The sequence below is a fragment of the Trachypithecus francoisi genome, unplaced genomic scaffold (assembly GCF_009764315.1).
Source record: "Trachypithecus francoisi isolate TF-2019V2 unplaced genomic scaffold, Tfra_2.0 Lachesis_group6, whole genome shotgun sequence".
Lineage (NCBI taxonomy): Eukaryota > Metazoa > Chordata > Mammalia > Primates > Cercopithecidae > Trachypithecus > Trachypithecus francoisi.
Window position 1 is genome coordinate 12,698,581 of NW_022681471.1, and position 23,499 is coordinate 12,722,079.

General features: G+C 41.8%; 1 protein-coding gene and 1 pseudogene across 1 annotated transcript in view; one reads left to right on the forward strand and one right to left on the reverse strand.

Moving 5' to 3' along the window:
• LOC117078432 (teneurin-1-like) overlaps window positions 1-999 on the reverse strand; it is an 11,202-nt gene extending 10,203 nt beyond the window's left edge. The window contains exon 1 of the mRNA XM_033201987.1: window positions 935-999. Coding sequence (XP_033057878.1) covers window positions 935-999 — 65 coding nt within the window. The remainder of the gene's footprint in view (window positions 1-934) is intronic.
• A 7,083-nt stretch (window positions 1,000-8,082) lies between these two features.
• LOC117078434 lies at window positions 8,083-10,154 on the forward strand (annotated as a pseudogene).
• Window positions 10,155-23,499: the final 13,345 nt, after the last annotated feature.

Below are 23,499 nucleotides of genomic sequence, written 5' to 3' on the forward strand. Positions count from 1 at the left end.
TCTTTTACTTAGTTTTTTGTTCACAAATATTTTGCTAAGCCATGTGCTGGCCATTGGACAAGACATAGTCCCTTCTCATATGGAGCTCACATTGCAGTGAGGGAGATAAAAACTATTAATTATGATATCACCAGGTCGTGCAGAAATACTGATGGCCATGGAAGCACAGAGGAGTGACCCCCAGCATGGTTGAGGAGGCAAAGAGAGAGATTCTAGTGACATGTAAGCCCACAGGACGAATAGGAGTTTGCCAGACGAATGAGGTGGAGAAAGACTCACAGGCAGAATGAACAGTATGTGCAAAAGCATGGAGGTAAACCACTCAATTCAAGAACCAGAAAAAGAATGCATAGCAGGATCGTAGAGTGCAAGAGGGCAATAGGGGACTAATGGGGAGTGAAGCTAGAGAAATAATCCAAAAATAGGTGTTGGGGAATCTTACAAACCGTGGAATCAGAATTTGGACTTTACCCTAATGGCGGTGGGAGTTGTAAGCAAGGGAGTGGCATGAACCAGTTTGCATTTTAGAGAGATGAGTCTAGTTGCATTGAGAAGAAAGGTGCCCAGTTAGAGGGTAGCATGTAGCCGAGCCTCAAACTCTTTCTTCCCATGTTACATCAAGCAAGTTTAAAACAACCATGTTTTTAAAATGGTACAATTGCCGGATGGTAAAGCTCCCTCAGGCTGACTAGCTTAGTTGATGCATAGAGATACAGTCATGCTAGAAAGTCCCTCAGACCTACACTGGATATGAGAGACAAATAAATATTTCTTGTGTTAAGCCACTAAGATTTGGAGTTATTACTACACCATAACCTAGTGTATCCTCAACTAATTGTCCCTACAAACTTGTGGGGACAGGAAGAGGCAGATGGCCAGGTTTAAATAAATTATTCCTTCTTTTCCTCTGCCTGAGGAACAAGCTGTCTCTCACCTCCATCCCTTCCACTTCCTGGTGCACTTTATATTATACACAGACACTTTCATTCCACTTCCCATTCACATTCAATATACATATTTCCTGGCGGAAAGCAAATTGTTCTAAAAGGTGATGTTTTAAGACACTTTCTTGAGATATCTTGCAATTCTGTAAGATCATAAAAAAAATTTGCTGGACTATAAGTAACAATTTTCACATTTAAAAACCAATAGACAGTTCTTCAAGCACTACTCTCTGCCTTCTCATAACAGATTCAGTGTCTCACTGATGTGTTAAAATATCTCAGCTTAAGGGTCTTAGCCAGTCAAAACGCAGATCAAAGTATGCTGAAGCTGAACAGTTGAGTTCATGGTACTAAAGACCATCAACTAAAATGTCACATTTCTGGCATGTCCTGATAGAATGGAAAAAGCATCATAGGAATAAAATATTGCCACAGAGGTGCCTATTTTTATAAGCAAATATGTTGGCAAGATCTATTTATTAGCAAGCAGCTTTTATGAAAGGCAGCATTGTAGGCTGTTAACTCTTGTTCCATCTAAACTATCCAAGGTGATGAAGGGGAAAGATGGAGGAAAGAGGCAGTTGGAATACGCTGTTTTGACGGAAAGTTAACAAGATGTCTAGGATGAATTGTGAGGTCTGAAAATTTGGGGGAAAATATTGATGGATAAAAGTCGAGAAAGCTGTAATTAAAAAGTACAAGCACCAAGACTGGGAAGTAGAAATGTGAATTCATCTTTAGTTCCAACTGCTGCTTTTATGGATAGGGTTGGAGAGAACACCTAAATGAGCCCTTCAGTTCCATACATGCAAAGAAAGTACCTGGCCTTTGTTTTTGTTTTGTTTTATTTTTTGAATGTTCTTCAATCCTATCCTTCGTTCTTAATGGAAACCATGGAGCAACCTGAATGAAGATGTTTTTAGATTGATGAACCGAGTTTTGATTTGTAATATGAAGTATTGCAAAAATAGCTGTGTGTAGTTGAACTAGAGTTACTTTATGTTCTGCAGAACTTATTGCCCTGAGGAAGTGTCCTGTGCCTTATACCTACTGCTCATTCTTCTGGAGATATGTCTTCTCCCATTTGAGTGATCACACACAGAAGATGAGGAATTAAGCCAAGAAGAGGGCATGGTGGCTCATGCTTGCAATCCCAGCACTTTAGGGGAGCCAAAGAGGGAGGATTGCTTGAAACTAGGAGTTCAAGACTAGGCTGAGCAACAAAGTGAGCCCCCATCTCTTTAAAAATTTTTAAAAATTAACTAAGCATGGTGGCACACACCTGTAGTCTTAGCTACTTGGGAGGCTGAGGCAGGAGGATTGCTTGAGCTCTGGAATTTGAGGCTGCAATGAGCCATGGTCATGCAACTGCACTCCAGCCTAGATGACAGAGTGAGATCATGTCTCTAGAAATAAAAGTAAATAAATAAGCCAGAAGAAAAAGTAGGAATGGTCTCCACCTTAAACAGAAGAGACAGGAGAGCCTGAATTAAATGCTAGCTTTCAGTCAGACTCAGTGGCTCACACCTGTAATCACAGCACTTTGGGAGGCCGAGTTGGTTGGATCTCTTGAGGTCAGGAGTTCGAGACCAACCTGGCCAAAAGGTGAAACCTAATCTCTACTAAAAATACAAAAATTAGTCAGGCGTGGTGGCAGGAACCTGTAATCTCGGTACTTGGGAGGCTGAGGCAGGAGAATGGCTTGAACCCCGGAGGCAGAAGTTGCAGTGAGCCAAGATTATGCCACCGCACTCCAGCCTGGGCAACAGAGCAAGACTCCATCTAAAAAAAAAAAAAAAGCATAAAAACTCTGACAAAATGGTAAGGAATTACTAGGCCAGAATTGAAGGTTTAATATTTACCAGTGAGGTGAATAAGAGCAAAAGAAACTTTTTCTCTGAGGGTTCTTGACAATCATAAATTTTTGAACTTTCACTTTGAATAATTCACAGAGCAAGTGGCATCAGGACAGAAGTCAAACCTGGAGCCTCCACAAATAGTAGATCCTTCCCTCAATAAACTAGGACCCTACACCCTCAGGAAAAGGATGAATCAGAGTGGGACAGTCCTCACATGGGATTAAAACCCAAGTCTATTTCTGTGGGTTGATCACGGAACCTCCAGCCTTGAACGAGGTTTAAGAAATGCCATATTGCTGGTACCCCCAAGTACCTGAGAGAAACGAACACATATGTTGGAGAAAGATACCTTTATCCTTGATCTCAAATTATTCTTACAAATAATTTTTAAATTCAGTGAGGAACACATGGTCAAAGATAACGAAGTATGGGCATGGCGGCACACATCTGTAGTCCTGGCGGCACACATCTGTAGTCTGAGGTGAGAGGATCACTTGAGCCCAGGAAGTTGAGGCTGCAGTGAGCCATGATCATGTCACTGCACTCCAACCTGGGCAAGAGAGCAACATCCTGTCTCAATACAAGATGACCAAGCACACAAGAAAACTAGACCCCAAGAGCAAGAACCAGTGGCTACAACCAGCACAAAAACAGACCGTCAAAAACTTCAGATAGTGAAGACTATTCAGATAATGCTAAGTTCAGATAATACAGACTATTAAATAACTGTAAGGTATGCTTACCATTTTTATGAAATGAAACATAAGCTAAATCAAATCTACAGAGAATAGGGAACCCTAAAAAGTGACACTGAAGACTTAAAAAGAAACCAAATAAAACTTATAGCAAAACAAATAACTGAAGTTTAAAACTCAACACTTACCAGTAGTCATATGGTACAACTGAAGGGCAAAAAATGAACTGGAAATTAAGTCAAAATAAATTATCTATTATGCTACACAGAGAGATAAAACAATAGAAAAAAAAAAAGAGAGGCTGGTCAAGGTGGCTCACGCCTGTAATCCTAGCACTTTGGGAGGCTGAGGCGGGTGGATCACAGGAGGTTGGAAGTCCAAGACCAGCCTGGCCAACATGGAGAAACCCTATCTCTACTAAAAACACAAAATTAGCCAGGCGTGGTGTCACAGGCCTGTCATTCAGCTACTCAGGGGCTGAGGCAGGAGAATCACTTGAACCAGGAGGCGGAGGTTGCAGTGAGCTGAGTTTGAGCCATTCAACAAGAGTGAAACTCCAGCCTGGGCAACAAGAGCAAAACTCGATCTCAAAAAGAAAGGAAGAAAGGAAGAAAGGAAGAAAGGAAGAAAGGAAGAAAGGAAGAAAGGAAGAAGAAAGAAGAAAGAAAGAAAGAAAAGAAAGAAAGAGAGAGAGAGAAAGAGAAAAGAAAGGAAGGAAGGAAGGAAAGAAGGAAGGAAGGAAGGAAGGAAGGAAGGAAGGAAGGAGAAAGAAAGAAAGAAAAAGAAAATAAGAAAAGAGAAAGTGAGAAATAAGATAGAAGATGTTCTAACACAGTCACTTCTCATTGTTGATAAGAGTTATGTTCTATAAAGTCATTGTGAATAGTGGATTAGTGAATACTGAACCATTGTTCCTAGGAGAAATAAAAGGTTAAGTTCCTGTGAGCATCTGTTCACAATTATTTCATTAATTAATCAATATATAACTTTGTTTTATGTGTGTTTTTGTTTAAAGGCAGCTTACTTAACATACCCATGGCCAACAGCACTTTAACTCATGTTTGAATGAAGCTTATTTAACACACGGATTTTCACAGCCTTCTTGTACCAAGAAAGATGCTTGGGGGACATTTTAAACAGAGAAATCACCAACAAAAAGCACAAACATCCAAAAACCAAAACCAAAACACTAAACAGATAGCAAAAAGGACATGTGTGTACAGTATGAGAGCTGAAGCAAGTAGGCAGAGCATCACCTTGTTTGACCTCAGCTGGGAACATCTACATCAGGTGACTCCAATTTTTTGCCACTCTGAGCATGTCCATGAATGACCATTAAAATAAGATTAATTTGGGGATACAAATAGATTTTAGCAAGTAGGTGAATCTGCACATATGCAGTCCACAAATAATGAGGATTGATTATACTCAGAGTTCCAGAGAGACAAAGAAGAAAGAAAAATGAGAAAAAGGCAACATTCAGAAACATAATGACAGAATTTCTTAGAACCTGTGAAAGACACCAACTGACAGATTGAAGAAACCCAAAGCAGAATAAATGAAAAGAAACCCACTTCTTGATACATAACAGTGAAAGTACAGAAAGACAAGGAGAAAATCTTAAAAGCAACCAGAGAAAAAGACAGAAAATCATCAAGTAACAATGATAAGACTGACATGCAACTTCTTATCAGCAACAATGGAAGCCAGGAGAAAGTGAAATGTTGTGGGAAAAGAAAATAACTCCCAAGAGTGTTCAAAACCCAGTGAAGGCCAGGAAAGGGGGAGGGGAAAGGGGGAAAAAGAAAAAGAAAAAAAAAGAAAGAACTTTGGGATACTGAGGTTGGTGGATCACTTGAGGCCAGGAGTTCGATATCAGACTAGCCAACATGGTGAAAACCCATCTCTGCCAGGTGCGGTGGCTCACGCCTGTAATCTCAGCACTTTGGAAGGCTGAGGCGGGCGGATCACAAGGTCAGGAGATCGAGACCATCCTGGCTAACACGGTGAAACCCCATCTCTACTAAAAATACAAAAAATTAGCCGGATGTGGTGGCAAGCGCCTGTAGTCCTAGCTACTCAGGAGGCAGAGGTGGGAGGATGGTGTGAACCCAGGAGGTGGAGCTTGCAGTGAGCCAAGGTCACGCCACTGCACTCCAGCCTGGGTGACAGAGCAAGACTCCGTCTCAAAAAAAAAAAAAAGAAAGAAAGAAAGAAAGAAAGCCCGTCTCTACTAAAAAACACTAAAATGAGGTCAGGTGCGTTGACTCACGCCTGTCATCCTAGCACTTTGGAAAGCCAAGGTGGGCAGATTGCCTGCACTCAGGAGTTCAAGACCAGCCTGGGCAACATGACCAAACCCTGTCTCTACTAAAAATACAAAAAATTAGCCGGACTTGGTGGCACACCTGTAATCCCAGCTACTTGGCAGGCTGAGGCACGAGAATCGCTTGAGCCTATAAGGCAGAGGTTGCAGTGAGCTGAGATTGAGCGACTGCACTCCAGCCTGGGCAACAGAGCGAGACTCCATCTCAAAATCAATCAATCAATCTAACCGTGATTGTAAAAATGTCATTATACGAAATAGGAATTTCAGAAATGGTAAATATTATTGAAGCTACTAGTAAAATATGCTCTTTAAAGATATTGATCACCATATATCCTTTCTTAACGCCTCATTGTCAACATTATGAACAAGTAAGTTCTATGATGTCTTGTTGAGATAGCCATAGATCTATGTAGTGTCAAATCTGAGCTCAAATATTTGTCAATACCGCTGGCAGCATTAAAATTGTGCTTTTCTGAAAACAAACCATAAAAAGAATGGAGGTGAGGCTGGGCACCTTGGGTCATGCTGTGATTCCAGTAGTTTGGGAGGCTGAAGCAGGAGGATCCCTTGAGGCCAGAAGTTCAAGACCAGCCTGGGCAACATAATGAGATCCCATCTCTACAAAAAACTTTAAAAATCAGCTGGACGTGGTTGTACATGCCTGTAGTCCCAACTACTCAGGAGGCTGAGATGGGAAGATCACTTGAGTCCAGGAGTTCAAGGATGCAGTAAGCCATGATCATGCCACTGCACTGCAGCCTGGGCAACAGAGCAAGACTTTGTCTCAAAAAAATAAATAAATAAAATAAAATAAAGAAAGAAAGAAACAAAAAAGAACGGAGATAAATAATGGGACAAACTTGTGTCTCCTGATAAGATGCACAAAGGACATAACATTACCTATGTAGTATTCTGCCAAGTATTTTTAATTTGGATTTAATCAAAATAAGACAATCAGACAAATATAAAATAACTAGCTTGGACTTTTGAAAAAGGCAATGTCATGAAAGACTGAAGAAAAAAAGTACAGGGGAACTGCTCTAGATTAAGGGAAATTAAACAAACACTGACAACTAAATGTATTTTATGATCCTAAGTTGGATCCTGGATTTTGTTGTTGTTGTTGTTGTTGTTGTTCTGAGACGGAGTCTCACTCTGTTGCCCAGACTGGAGTGCAGTGGTGCGATCTCAGCTGACTGCAACCTCCGCCTCCTGGGTTCAAGCAATTCTCCTGCCTCAGCCTTCCAAGTAGCTGGGATTATAGGCCTGTGTCACCATGCCCAGCTAATTTTTGTATATTTAGTAGAGATAGGGTTTCACCATGTTGGTCACGCTGGTCTCAAACTCCTCTAAGTATAAAATCTTGTGGGATTTACCCAATAACAAAATTAAACAGATGTTACTATTCTGCCTTATTTGCTATACATGTTTATTCATATTTTAATGCTGTATTTGTATGAAATGAAATGTTACATCTATATTCCTTCATAATCCTTCCTTCTCTAAACTAACTACTATCCTAAAACTGGTGTGTATCTTTCCCATGCATGATTTGCACTTTTACTATAAATAAATGCACTCATCAACAATAAATAATTTTGTAATATCAGTATTTTAACTTATGGGAAATACCAGTGCTTACAGCAAGTTTTTAGCCTTAAATATTAGGATAAACCATATAAAGTTGCCAATATTTGATCATTATTTACGTATACAAAAGAGGCCGGGCGCAGTGGCTTATGCCTGTAATCCCACCACTTTGGGAGGCTGAGGTGGGTGGATCACCTGAGGTCAGGAGTTTGAGACCAGCCTGACCAACATGGTGAAACCCCGTCTCTACCAAAAACAGAAAAATTAGCTGGGTGTGGTGGCGGGCACCTGTAATCCCAGCTACTTGGGAGGCTGAGGCAGAAGAATCGCTTGAACCCAGGAGGCAGAGGTTGCAGTGAGCCGAGATCGTGCCATTGCACTCCAGTTGGCCAACAGAGCGAGACTCTGTCTCAAAAAAAAAAAAAAAAAAAAAAAAACCGGGTATTGCTCCAGTAGCAGTCATTTAGCAGCTCTTGAGTCCATCCAGGACATCCGAGCTTTGGGAGCACGTTGTTTGGCAAGAGGGCAGGAAGGGGCGAGGGGAGGGGTTCTCCTGCTGAACAGTGGCGGGTATGGGGGTCGGTGGCGGCGGGGGTGACAGCTTTACTCGGGTCCCCGCGCTAGTCTTGGTCCTGGTCCCAGCCCCGCACTGCCCACAGGCTCCTATGGCAGCGGCAGAGCTGAGGGCCCTGACTCAGGTTACCGTGACTACAGAAGCACATATAAATCTCACAAAGGGCTGTTTGAACTTTGAGGACATCGCCATTTACTTCTCACAGGAAGAGTGGGGACTTCCTGATGAGGCTCAGAGGACTCCTATACCTTGAAGTAATGCTGGAGAACTTTGCACCTGTATTTTACCCAGGATTTTGTACAGAAATACTGGGTGTGGTGGAGCCTGCAGCAAGCTAGTTGGAATGTGCCTCTTGTAAAAGTAGCATCACTGGGTTGTGGGCATGGTAAAGAGGATGAAGAGACACCTTCTGAGCAGAATGTTTCTGTGGGAGTGTCACGGTCTAAGGCAGGTTCATCCACACGGACGACTGAACCCTGTGAGATATGTGTTCCATTCCTGAAAGATATTTTGCCTCTGGCTAATCTCTTTGGGAAGGAACCATACTTGGTTGGAGCACGTGCAAACCAGTACCAGCACAGAAACATCACAGTGCAAAGAAATCCTTGAAGAGGAGCATGGACAGAGCCTCGTATGTGAAGCGCTGCCTTTCCGTATGTCAGGGAAGTCCTTCCTCAAATGCGAGGTTCGGAAGGACCTCCCAGTCATCTTGGGGCTTCTAGATCCCTGGTCTTTCCTAAAACTGAGAAGCCCAATACAATCACCAAATGTGGAGAGGACACTCACAGTCAACAAAGTTATTACAAGTCAGGTCAGTGTGGGAAGCTTCCAGGCACAAACACTCCTGTTCACTGTCTAAGAGTCGACACTGGAAAAAGCCTTTATGAGTGTATCAAATGTGGGAAAGCCGGCCGGGCACAGTGGCTTACACCTGTAATCCCAACGCTTTGTGAGGCCGAGGTGGGCAGATCACCTGAGGTCAGAAGTTCGAGACCTTCCTGGCCAACATGGTGAAACGCTGTTTCTACTAAAAATACAAAAAAAAAAAAAAAATTAGCCAGGTGTGGTGGTGTGTACCTATAGTCCCAGCTACTTGGGAGACTGAGGTAGGAGAATTGCTTGAACCCAGGAGGCAAAGGTTGTAGTGAGCTGAGATCACGCCACTGCACTCTAGCCTGGACAACAGAGTGAAAGTCTGTCTCAAAAACAAAACAAAACAAAACAAAAAATGGCAAATGTGGGGAAGCCTTCTGTGGCAAGTACTCATTTGTTTAGCACCAGAGAGTGCATACTGGGGAAAGACTCTCGGAATGCAATGAATGTGGAAAATTCTTTAGCCAAACCTCCCACCTGAATGACCATTGGAGAATCCACACTAAAAAAAGGCCTTATGAGTGCAGCAAATGTGGAAAATTATTCAGACAAAGCTCCAGCCTTGTTGACCACCAGAAAATACACACTGGAGCAAGGCCTATATGAGGGTAGCCAATGTGGGAAATCCTTTAGCAAAAAAGCCACTTTTGTTAAACACTGAAGAGTTCATACTGGAGAAAGGCCTTATAAGTGTGATGAATGTGGGAATTCCTGTAGTCAATTCCTGAAGCCAAAGTGCCATTCTTAATCAACACCAAAGAATTCACACCAGAACAAGCCTTAAGAGTGTGGCCAGCGTGGGAAATCCTTTAGTCAGCAGAGAGTTCACACTGGAGAAAGGCCTCCATCCTTATCCAACACAAGAGAATTCATATTGGAGCAAGGCCTTATGAGTGTGGCCAGCGTGGAAAGTCCTTTAGCCAAAAGTCTGGCCTTATTCAACATCAGGTGGTTCACACTGGGCAAAGGCCTTATGAGTGCAACCAATGTGGGAATTCCTTTAGCCAGTGCTCCAGCCTCATTCATCACCAAAAATGTCATAACACGTGGCGGCCTCATGAATGCAGCAAATGTGGAAGAGCATTTACCTTCAAGATCTATCATCATTTAGCTCCTGAAAGTCCACACTTCAGAAGAGCCTTAGACCTAGAGAGAATGTACTGTCTCTGTAGTATTGTGGCAGTGGAGAGCATTTATGAGGGAGCCACCTGCCTGAAGTTGAACCTTATGCTTCCAAGTTTCTCTGGTAGAAACCATCTCCCTTCTACTACCTTGCACAGTAGGAATTGATCACCCTGATGTTCTGAGGCAAGGCAGACATCTATGTGTTCTCTTCTTTGGAGGAAATCTCGAGCAGTCTGAGCTTTAGGGGAATTCATTCCCTTTTCTGACTGATCACAGCATACGTCTGACCCAGTTTGGGAGGAGGAGGGCCCAGCTGGGTTCTGCTGGAGGCTTATGTGGAAGGCTTCCCTTCATGGAAATTCTTGGTCTCACACAACTCTTGGTCATTCTTCTAGCCTCCTAGTCACCACCTGGCAACTGACTGCCTCACATTGCTCTAGTTTGTGCACTAACAAAGGCTATATATATACATTTTTTTGAGACAGGGTCTCCCTCTGTCACCCAGGCTGGAGTGCAGTGGTGCGATCTCAGCTCACTGCAACCTCCACCTCCAGGGTTCAAACGATTCTCATGCCTCAGCCTCCTGAGTAGCTGCGACTACAGGTATGCACCACCACTAAAGACCTTACGTTTGAATCTACCTGTAATCTTGGGGTTTTGTTTACTATGAGCAGTGGGTGGCAAACAGACTTGAACTCTATAGAAGGAGTGGACAGCTTTTGTGGGCCTCTACAGAAAAAGTAAAATGACAGAGTAATTCTCATTCTGGTTTTGGTCATATTTGTTTTGCTACCTAAGCTCTCCTAGGAAACAATGCAAGGTTTTGGTTATTCTAATTTGTGACCTGGATGCCTATACTTTCTGTGAGACTAGAGGTTATCCTGAGGAAAGGCCAGCTGTTATGACAAGCACCTGTGCTTCGGAGAATAGGACAAATTTGTTCCATTGTTCCCAGAGGATGTCATATGATGCCCAGGACTGTTGAGAAGTTTTTCACAAGATTCTATAAGGAGACATGCCCTGATATTCAAACATTCCATAGGCTGATGTCACTCAGAAGATGATGGGAGTCAGGTGTGAACTATAATTGGTACAGAAATACTGAATATGGTAGAGACTGCAGCAAGCTGCTTGGAATGTACCCCTTATAAAAGTGCATTTACAAATCTTCCTGTGACTATAGCTTTGAGCAAGTGACAGGACCTAGAAATCTGTGTATCACCAATAGCTGAGGTCATTGTCAGCAAAAAAATTAACTTTTTTTTTTATTCTGTTGACTTTCTAGGTTGTTTACATCAAGTCTGTTGCTGTAGAAGCAGGAAAAGGATAAAGATAATAGAAATCTGGCTGGGCCCAGTGGCTCACACCTGTAACCCCAGCACTTGGGAGGCCAATGCAGGAAGATCACTTGAGGCCAGGAGTTCGAGACTAGCCTGGCCAACATGGTAAAACCCATCTCTACTAAAAAATTAGCAGGCGTGGTGGTGAACATCAGTAATCCCAGTTACTCAGGAGGCTGAGGCACAAGAATCGCTTGAACCCGGAAAGCACAGGTTGCAATGAGTTGAGATCACACCACTGCACTCCAGATAATAGAAGTCCTACAGGATGGGGATGTAGGACTTGTGATTTCCACCAGTGTTGCTATTGTCTCAGACCACAACAGCCTACAGTGCTTGCCGATATTTCCTGCACTTATGGATGCAGGGTTGCCCTCCTCCAGCCTGAAGGAAAAGAGAGTTCAGTCAATATGAGGTTGCCAAGCCTTCTGGTTTCTGAAAAGTGGGAGATCAGGCCAGGCGCAGTGGCTCATGCCTGTCATCTCAGCACTTTGGGAGGCCAACGGGGGCAGATCACCTGAGGTCGGGAGTTCGAGACCAGCCTGCCCAACATGGTGAAATCCCATCTCTACTAAAGATTAAAAACAAAATAGCCAGGCATAATGGTGGGCGTCTGTAATCCCAGCTACTTGGGAGTCTGAGGCAGGAGAATCACTTGAACCCGGGAGGCGGGGGCTGCAGTGAGCCAAGATAGCACCATTGCACTCCAGCTGGGCAACAGAGTGACACTCCATCTCAAAAAAGAAAGAAAGAAAGAAGGAGAGAAAGAAAGAGAGGAAGGAAGGAAGGAAGGAAGGAAGGAAGGAAGGAAGAAAAGTGGGAGATCAGGTATTTTATTTTGAAACGTTTTACAAACTTCCTTGACGTATAAGTGACATGCCGTAGTATATATGATTATGGTGTATAATTTGAAGAGTTTGTCATATAAGCCCATGAAACCACCTGATATGGTTTGTCTGTGTCCCCACCCAACTCTCATCTTGAATTCCCAGTATTGTGGGAGGGACCCAGCGAGAGGTAATTGAATCATGAGGGCAAGTCTTCCCCGTGCTGTTCTCATGATAGTGATAAGTTTCATGAGATCAGATGGTTCTATAAAGAGGAGTTTCCCTGCAGAAGCTCTCTTCATTTGCCTGCCTCCATCCACATGTGACTTGCTCCTCCTTGACTTCTGCCAGAATTGTGAGACTTCCCCAGCTATGTGGAACTGTAAGTCAAATTAAATGTCTTTCTCTGGTAAATTGCCCAGTCTCAGGTATGTCTTTATCTGCAGTGTGAAAATGTACTTATACACCACCCTAATCATGATCATGAACATATTCATGATTCACCTCATGCTGTTTTACAATCTGCCTGCACTTTCCAAGGCCTTCAAGAGTCCAGTGATTTACTTTCACTACAAGAGAATAGTTCAAGTTTTCTAGAATTTTACGTGAATGGAATAATAAAATATTTACTCCTCTTTTCCTAATGTTTTTCATACTGCATATTATTTTAAGATTTAGCAATGTTGTTACATGAATCGTTCATTTGTATTGCTGAGAAATATTTATTCTGTGGATATCCACAATTTGGATAAATAATTGGATGATTTCCAGTTTGGGGCTGTTATAAATAATGCTACTATGAACATAGGCATATAATTCTTAAGATGCATAAATGTTTTATTTCTCCTGTTCCAATAGTACAATGTATGTGAATGCTTCATTTTTAAAGAAACTACCAAACTATAACCTAACTATACCATTTGCATTCCCATCAACAGTATGTGAGCCTTCCTGTTTCTCTACATTCTTACCAATACTTGGTATGGTTAGTCTTTTTAACTTTAGTTGTTTTAATAGCTGTATAATAGCATCCTTCTGTGATTTTATTGTTTTTTGGTATTTTATGGTATTGACCATTTTTTGTGTGTCTATTTGCTACCTGTATATCTTCTTTGGAAAAATGTTTGTTAATGTATTTTGCCTATTTTTAAATGAATGTTGGTGATAGTTCCTTTTTCATTAATAAATAGACATGTATAACAAAAAAGACAAATTTATATTGCCTGGCCTAATATATATAGAGAGAGAGAAAGAAGAAAGGCTGAAAATTAGTGGATTAAGCATCCACCTCAAGAAGTTATAAACAGAAAAACAAAAATCAAAGGGTGGAGGAAAAAAAGCAAAAACAAATAGAAACAAATGGCATCGTAACCATACCTAAAACAGAGAAAATCAACAAGGCCAAACTTTGTTTTGTTTTGTTTTGTTTTGTTTTGTTTTTGTTTTTGAGACAGAGTTTCGCTCTTGTTGCCCAGGCTGGAGGGCAATGGTGCGATCTCGGCTCACTGCAACCTCCCAGGTTCAAGCTATTCTTCTGCCTCAGCCTCCCAAGTAGCTGGGATTATAGGTGCCCACCACCATGCCTGGCTAATTTTTGTATTTTTAGTAGAGACAGGGTTTCACTGTGTTGATAGGGCTGGTCTTGAACCCCTGACCTCAGGTGATCCACCCACCTCGGCCTCCCAAAGTGCTGGGATTACAGGAGTGAGCCACCGTGCCCGGCCAAAAATTTTTTTAAGAGTAATTAATAAAATTGGCAAACTTTTGGTGAGATTATTCGAGAAAAGAAGAGAGAAAAAGAGAACATACAAATTACCAAAACAGGATCAGAGATGAAAAGGGTACTTCATCCATATGTTGAAAACATATTTTTAAATGAATAAGGCACAAATTACCAAAACTGAACTAAGAATAAATTTTAAAATATGAACACATTTATATAAGTAAAGAGAATCAGTAATCACCTTCCAACACCTTCTAACAAAAACTAATCCAAGAAGGCTACCAAACATTTAAAGAATTTAACATTGATCCTTCTCAAATTCTTCCAAAAACTAGAAGCAAAAGGAATACTTCTTAACTCACCCTATGAAGCCAGCATTACACTGAAACCACAGCCAAGACATCACAAGAAAAAACAATTACAGACCAATATCCTTTATGAATACAGATGTAAAAATCCTCAAGGAAATACTAACAAACCAGATTCTCCAGCATATTAAAAGGATTATAAACCATGACCAAGAAGGCTTTACCTACAACAGCAAGAGTGGTTCACATAAGAAAATTAATCAATGTGGTAAACCACAACATTAGTTGAATGAAAGAAAAAATCCACATGATCATCTCAATTGACGCAGAAAAAGCATTTGACACTCTTTCAGAATAAAAACTCTCAGAAAATTTAGAAGCAAATTTTCTCAACCTGATAAAGGACATTTATGAAAAACCCACAACTGACTTCACCCTCAATAGTGAAAGATTGAAAGCTTCCCACCTAAGTTCAGGAATAAGACAAGGCTCTCTCTCTTTCCACGGTCATTCAACATTGTACTGTAAGTTCTAGTCAGGTTAATGGGACAAGAAGAAAAAACAGCATCCAAAGTAGAAAGGAAGATATAAAATTATCTCTAATCACAGATGACATAATCCCATATACAAAAAGTTCCAAAGATTCCAGAAAAAATTTACTTGAGCTAACAAATGAATGCAGCAAATTCGCAAGATACAAGATCAATATACAAACATCAATCGTATTCTATACACTAGCAATGAACAATCCTGAAAGGAAATTAAGAAAATATTTCTATGTACAATAGCATCCAAAAGAATGAAATGCCTAGGAATAAATTTTACCAAGGAAGTCAAAGACTTGTACACTGAAAACTACAAAACATGGCTGAAAGAAATTAAAGAAGACCTAAACAAATTGAAAGACTTTCTGGTTACATGGATTAGAAGACATATTATTGTTTGAGATGGCAATACTACTCAAAGTGATCTACAGATTCAAGGCAATTCCCATCAAAATTTCAATGGCCTTTTTAGCAGATAAAGAAAAGTCACGGCACTTTGGGAGACCAAGGCAGGAGGATCACTTGAGCCCAGGAATTTGAGCCCAGTCTGAGCAACATAGTGAGGCCTCATCTCTACTAAAAATAAAAAATTTGCTGGGTCTGGTGGTGTGCATCTGTGGTCCCATCTACTTGGGAGGCTGAGGTGGGAGAATGGCTTGAGCCAGGGAGGTTGAAGCTGCAATGAGCCATGATCATGCCATTGCACTCCAGCCTGGGCAACAGAGTGGGACCCTGTCCCCCCACAAAAAATAGAAACAAAAAAAAAAAAGAAAGAAAAAGAAAAAGTCACTTCTTGAGTTCATATGGAATTGCATGGGACCCTGAAAAACCAAAACAATCTTGAAAATTAAAACAAAGTTAGAAGACTCACACTTTTCTATTTTAAGTCATAATACAAAGCTACAATAATCAAAACAGTGTGGTACTGGCATAAAGATATACATACAGAGCAGTGGAATAGAATTAAGCATATAGAAATAAGCCCATACATCTATAGCCAATTAATTTTCAACAAGGATGCCAAATCATTCAATAGCAAGACAACTGTCTCTTCATCAAATGGTGCTGGGGCAAGTGGATATTCATATGCAAAAGAATAAAGTTGGACCCCTACTTCAGAATATATACAAAAATTAACTCAAAGTACATCAATGACCAAAAGATATTCTTGCTATGTAGCCCAGGCTGGAATGCAGTGGTAAGATCATAGCTCACTGCAGCCTCAAACTCCCAGGCTCAAGCAATCCTCCTGCCTCAGCCTCCAAAGTGCTGGGATTACAGGCATGAGCCATTGTGCCCAGCCTCAAAATCTTAAAACTCTTAGAAGAAAGCATAAGGGTAAATGTTAATGTTCATTGGCAACGGTTTCTTAGATGTGACACCAAAAGCACAAGCAACAAAAGAAAAAATAGATAATTTGGACTTCATCACAGTAAAAAACTTCTGTGCTTCAAGGGACACCATCAAAAAAGTAAAAGGAGAACCTGTTAATATAAATGGAAAAAGCATATATTTTGTTTTTGTTTTGTTGTTTGTTTGTTTGTTTGTTTCACTCTTGTCACTCAGGCTGGAGTGCAATGGCACAATCTCGGCTCACCGCAACCTCCACCTCCTGGGTTCAAGCAAGTCTCCTGCCTCAGCCTCCCAAGTAGCTGGGATGACAGGCACATGCCACTGTGTCCAGCTAATTTTGTATTTTTAGTAGGGACAGGGTTTCTCCATGTTTGTCAGGCTGGTCTTGAACTCCTGACCTCAGGTGATCCACTTGCCTTGGCCTCCCAAAGTGCTGGGATTACAGGTGTGAGCCACCGCACCCAGCTGAAATATATTTTTTAATTATATATCTGATAACAGTGTAGTATCCAGAATAAACCAAAAAAATGCTTAAACCTCAAGACAAAAAGAAAAAAAAAACTCAATTAAAATTGGACAAATTAGCCAGGTGCAGTGGCTCACTCCTGTAATCCCAGCACTTTGGGAGGCTGAGGTGGAAGAATCACTTGAGACCAGGAGTTCCAGACCAGCCTGGGCAATACAACAAGACTGTGTCTCTACAAAAACTTTAAAAAATTAGCCATACATGGTGATGTGAGCCTGTAGTCCCAGCTATCATGAGGCTGAGGTTGGAGGATGGCTTGAGCCCAGGAGTTGGAGGCTGCAGCGAATTGTGATCACACCACTGCACTCTAGCCTGGATGATAGAGTGAGACCCTGTCTCAAAATAAATAAATGAGCAAACAAATAATTTTTAAAATTTAATTTTAAAAAATAAAAATGAATTTTAGGAAAAAGATAAATTAACCTCAGTTGATAGAATGCTTTCAAAAATGAACAAAGAACTTGAATAGACATTTATTCTGAGAAGATATACAAATGGCCAACTAGCACATGAACAGATACTAGTCATGTACATGCAAATGAAAACCACAAAAAGCTATCACAACACACCCACTAAAATTGCCATTTTTTTAAAAAAATAAAAAAGGAAAATAAGTGTTGGTAATGATGTGGATAAATGGGAATTTTAATACATTTCTGGTTGTAATATAAAATGGCACAACTGCCACAGAAACAGGTTTGGTGGTTCCTGAGTAATTTAAACAGATACTATATGACCCATCAATTACCCTCCTAGGTATATACCCAGGAGGAGAAATGAAAACATCCATTCACACAAAAACTTGTAACAAACCTTCATAGCAACATTATTCTTAATAGTCAAAAAGTGGAAACAATCCAAATGTTCATCAACTGATGAAGGGATAAGCACAATATGGTATATCCATACAATGAAATATTTATTCAACCATATAAAGGAATGAAGTACTGATATACATCACAACATGGATATTCCTTGAAAACATTATGTTAAGTGAAAGAAGCAGACAAAAAAAGGCCATATATGATATGATTACATTTATATGAAAGGAAAAGGCAAATCTATAGAGATAGAAACTAGATTATTACTTGCCAAGGGCTTTAGGGGAGAGGCAATGAGATATGACTGGTTAATTGGCACGAGGTTTCTTTCTAGGGTAATGAAAATACTCTGAAATTAGATCATAGTGATGGTTGCACCACATGGTGAATCTACTAAAAACACTGAATTGTACATTTTAAATTGCTGAAGTGATTACTTTTTCTCAATTTTCAAAAATAAAAAATCCCTAAAACTGTTAACTCTGATTCTACTGGACTTAACTCCTGATCCAATATAGTGTCTGATAGCTAGTTTATGCTCAATATACATTTATTAAGTGAATGCTCAAATTAGTAAATTAATAAATAGAAACACTCATCAAACATAGTCGACTGTAAGCTCCATCAGGCAAAGATTTTTGTCTGTTTTGTTCATTGCAATATTGAAACCTCGTTTGCAAAATTTATAACAGTTAGAAAACTAAGACAGTGAAAGAGATCTGACCTAACAAATTCCATCTAGACTTTACCCTCCAAACTGCCCTTGGTCATTCCTGGACATGGGCAAAGCTAATTTTAGGATAAAAGTATAGTTTAACTGATAATAGCCATTCCCAAAACTAAACTGCCTTTGTAAAACTAATGAAAGGGCCACCAGGCTAGGAGGATGAGAGGGACCTGAACTCTGCTAAGACATAGGGATAGTTAAACGATTACCAGCCATTTTTCTGAAAGTCACAAGACTTGAAACTTCCCCAGTTATTCCTGTAAATAACATCACTATAGTATAACCTGAGATTGGCCTTTTGAGATGTCTTTTCAGGCTTTCACATTTCTGATGACCAGATGGCCCCAACCAGACCAGCAACTCCTCTGTGGCTGCCACATAGAAGTAGACTCAGTGCACAAGGACCATTTTCCACACGGCTATGATTTGCATCCCCAACCAATCAGCAGCACTATTCCCTAAACCCTGCCCATCAAACTATCATTGAAAGACTCTAGCCTCCAAATTTTCAGAGAGGCCGATTTGAGTAACAATAAAAGTCGAGTCTCCCATTTAGCTGGCCCTACGTGTATTAAAGTCTTTATTGCAAATTTCCTGTCTTGCTCTATCTGGGCAGTGGGCAAGAAGGACCCACTGGGCAGTTACAAATTTAGGAGCTCATCTGGGATAGCCCTTGTGGCTACTTGCCCACAGTTGGGCAGCCCTTCACTCGCAAGAGATCCGGAGGCCAGCCCAAGCAGCTACTTAGTGCTCTTGGACCAAGGGCTTCCCCTGGCACTATCTCTACTGCTGGGGTGCTGTCAACCCATAGTGTATGCATCTAATTGCAATGGAGAAATAATTCCCGGAAGACGTCTTGTAACCTGGTTTGGTGAGTATTCCAGGATCTGGCAACACTTGCTTCCTTCTCCTCATCTGTTGGCCTCCCTAGAGGCCCTATCTGTAGCCCCATCCAAGGGACTATTTGACTCTCCCTAGGTTGTAGAAAGAGTCTTGGTTTGGGGAGATTTTTCCCCAGGTAGATGGAGAATATGGGACCTATTTGGAAGAATACTCTTCCGGTTTGGAATCTAGTCTGGAATTTTGGTTTGGAAGTCCTTTTGTCCATCTTTACCTCATTGTGCATATTTATAAGCATAGACAGGATTCCTCAAAGGAATTGCTGATGGAAGTCCAGCAGGCTCTCCTAGTTTTGTCTGGTTGGTCACATTTGGTGAGCCCTGAAGGAAATTCTGCAGTCCTAACTCAGGGACCATCTGCTCTTCCATCTTGCTCACAGACCATCTCTTGAAACTTCTGGTTGGAGGTCATCCTACCCTACTTTGAATGAATCAAGGATGTCAGGGACCAATGAAGGCAAGTTGGAGCCTTGGAAGGTTGATATTGAGTGCTGAGCAGGGTGACTAGTGGCTGTGTTTCATCACATGATTTTCCTCTGGCCAGAAGGGAAAATGTTAATTTGGTTCCCCCCATGCAGTCTGTTGGGCTGTTGGGCTGCATCCTGCAAAATTCAGAGGCTTTTGTTTATGCTTCCATAAAACAGAAAAGAATTATTGTTTTTTTTGAAATGTTACTTGGCTCCATGTCACCCAGAAACCTGGCATGCCATTAAAAGGGTAAGAATTTCTTACCAGCCACGTTTCTGGCCCCTCTCTCTGTGCAAACCAGTTGAGTAAATGCTAGAAGTCACTGTTTATCTCCTCTGCAAGATTTTGTTTAATAGGAAAAAGGATTTGTGAGGCTAATCTTAGGCTCCAGTTAATCTTGTGTATTTTGTGCCATAATTTTTCTTTCTGTATTGTTCCATGTGATGGTTAATACTGAGTGTCAACTTGATTGGATTGAAGGATGCAAAGTATTGATCTTGGATGTGTCTGTGAGGATGTGGCCAAAGATTAGCATTTGAGTCAGTGGGCTGGGAAAGGCAGACCCACCCTTAATCTGGGTGGGCACCATCTAATCAGCTGTCAGCACGGCTACAATATAAAGCAGGCAGAAAAACATGAAAAGACTAGACTGGCCTAGCCTCCCAGCCTACATCTTTCTCCTGTGTTGAATGCTTTCTGCCCTCGAACATTGGACTCCAAGTTCTTCAGTTTTGGGACTGAGACTGGCTCTCCTTGCTCCTCAGCTTGCAGACAACCTATTGTGGGACCTTGTGATTGTTTGAGTTAATACTTAATAAACTCTCCTTTATATCTATCCTATTAGTTCTGTCACTCTAGAGAACCTGGACTAATACAGATTTTGGTGCAAGGAGTGGTTCTAGAGGAACAGAATATTAAGGATGGAGTTCTTTCATTGGTTTGGGTGTTTCTGCAGTTGGCTGCTTAATATGCTTAGACCCAATGCTAAGGACTCTACTTCTAGTAGTTTGGAGAACACTGATAGTTGTTGGTGTGAACTGTTTAGAGAGTTATGCAAAATAAATGCATTTGACACTCCTAATTCACTGCTTGTGAGAGACAAGGAGTTTAGTGACTTTATACATAATACCTTTGACCACATTTGGAGAACCAAGGAACATAATGAAGCTGGTTGGTTGCTCCTAAGTTCAGTGGACAAAGTGATGATAGAAAATAATGAACTCAGGGATTCTAACTCCCGGCTTCAGAAGCAGATACTGAGCCTCAGATCTGCTAAGATTGCCCTGAGTGAGAGTCTTATCTCCTGTAGAGAAAGAGCTGAAAGTGTAGAAAAACAGACACAAATTCTTATCATGTGAGTAGCTGACCTGCAATGAAAACTGCATGCACAGCCTTGCCAGGTGTCTACTGTTAGAGTGAGGGCATTGATTGGAAAAGAATTACACCCTGAAACTTGGAATGGGAACATGTGGGAGGACTCTGATGAAGCTGGGGACACTGAGTTTGTAAACTCTGATGAACTTTTTTTGCCTGAAGGAACAGCTTCCCATTCTCAGTAGTGGCAACATCCCCTCCCCAATTCATGCTGCTATCAGCCTTTCCACATTTGTCTGAGGAGATAAACCCTGTGCTGCCTGAGGCAACAGTGATGGCCTCCCCTGAGGCAATTGCCAGGCAAGATAATGTTGATTCTCCTCAGGAGCCATCCCCAATACCCCTATTTGCTTCTGGACCTATAACTAGACTAAAGTCCTGGTGGACCCCTAGAGGTGAGGTTGAGAGTATGACCCATGAGGAGGCACATTAGACTTGAAAAGAACTGCTTGTGTTTTCTAATTTATATAAACAGAAATCTGGAGAACAGGCATGGGAATGGATATTAAGGGTATAGGGTAATGGTGGAAGGAACATAGAGTAGAATCAGCCTGAATTTATTGATTTGGGGGTACTAAGTAGGGACTCTGCATTTAATGGTGCAGAGTCAGAGTTAAAGAAAAGGTTCTGGCCGGGCGCGGTGGCTCAAGCCTGTAATCCCAGCACTTTGGGAGGCCGAGACGGGCGGATCACGAGGTCAGGAGATCGAGACCATCCTGGCTAACACGGTGAAACCCCGTCTCTACTAAAAAATACAAAAAACTAGCCGGGTGAGGTGGCGGGCGCCTGTAGTCCCAGCTACTTGGGAGGCTGAGGCAGGAGAATGGCGTGAACCCGGGAGGCGGAGCTTGCAGTGAGCTGAGATCCGGCCACTGTACTCCAGCCTGGGCGACAGAGCGAGACTCTGTCTCAAAAAAAAAAAAAAAAAAGAAAAGAAAAGGTTCTAACAGTTTATTTTCTTGGTTAGCTGAATATGGATTAAAAGATGGCCCACTGTGAGCAAGCTGGAAATGCCTGATCTCCCTTGGTTTAATATAGAGGCAGGAATCCAAAGGCTCAGGGAGATTGGGATGGTGGAGTAGATTAATCACTTCAGACCTACTCATCCCAGCTGGGAGGGTCCAGAAGATATATCCTTGACCAATGCCTTGTGAAATAGATTTATGAGGGCACCACTTGCATCTTTGAAGAGCCCTGTAATTGCTCTTCTCTGTATATCAGATCTAACAGTGGGAACTGCAGTTACTCAACTACAACATTTAAATACAATGGGAATAATTGGATGCCAAGGTGGCAGAGGCCAAGTGGCAGCACTCAATCGTCAAAGGCAAGGTGGGTGTGGCTACTGTAATGGACAGCAGAGGCAAAGCAGCAATCAGAATAGTCTGACTTCTGTAGAGCTCTGGCATTGACCAATTAATCACAGTATTCCTATAAATGAAGCTGATATGAAGCCTACTGCATTTCTACTTAATTCATACAAGCAGAAAACTTCTAGGTCTAATGGACAAAAGACTAATTTGAATTATAAAAACAGAGAATCATGGCCCCTCAATCAATTTCCAGACTTGAGCCAGTTTACAGACCCAGGACCCCTTGAATGAATGGGAGGCCAGGTCCCCTTGAGGAAAGACCCCACTACATTACTGACAATTTATGCAGTTAATCTTTCTTCCATCCTTCCCCAAGGAGACCTCTCACCTTTTGCCAGGGTAACTGTGCACTGGGGAAAGGAAAATGATCAGATATTTCAGGGACTAGTGGACACTGGCTCTGAGCTGACGTTGATTCCAGGGGACCCAAAACATCACTGTGGTCCTCCAGTTAAAGTAGGGGCTTACGGGCTGGGCGCAGTGGCTTACACCTGTAATCCCAACACTTTGGGAGGCCAAGGCAGGCGGATCACGAGGTCAGGAATTCAAGACCAGCCTGACAAACATGGTGAAACCCCGTCTCTACTAAAAATACAAAAATTAGCTGGGCATGGTGGCTCGCGCCTGTAATCCCAGCTACTCAGGAGGCCGAGGCAGGAGAATTGCTTGAACCCAGGAGTCAGAGGTTGCAGTGAGCCGAGATCATGCCACTGCACTCCAGCCTGGGTGACAGAGCGAGACTCCATCTCAAAAAAAAAAAAAAAATAGGGGCTTATGGAGGTCAGGTAATTAATGGAGTTTTAGCTCAAGTCCAACTGACAGTGGGTCCACTGGGTCCCCAGACTCATCCTGTGGTTATTTTCCCAGTGCCAGAATGTATAACTGCCATAGACATACTTAGTAGCTGGCAGAACCCCCACATTGGCTCCCTGACTGGTAGGGTGAGGGCTATTATGGTGGGAAAGGCCAAATGGAAGCCATTAAAGCTTCTTCTACCTAGAAAAATAGTATATCAAAAACAATATTACATCCCTGCAGGGATTGTGGAGATTAGTGCCATCATCAAGGACTTGAAAGATGCAGGGGTGTTGATGCCCACCACACTCCCATTCAATTCTCCCATTCAGCCTGTGCAGAAGACAGATGGATCTTGGAGAATGACAGCGGATTATCATAAGCTCAACCAAGTGGTGAATTCAATTGCAGCTGCTGTACCAGATGTGGTT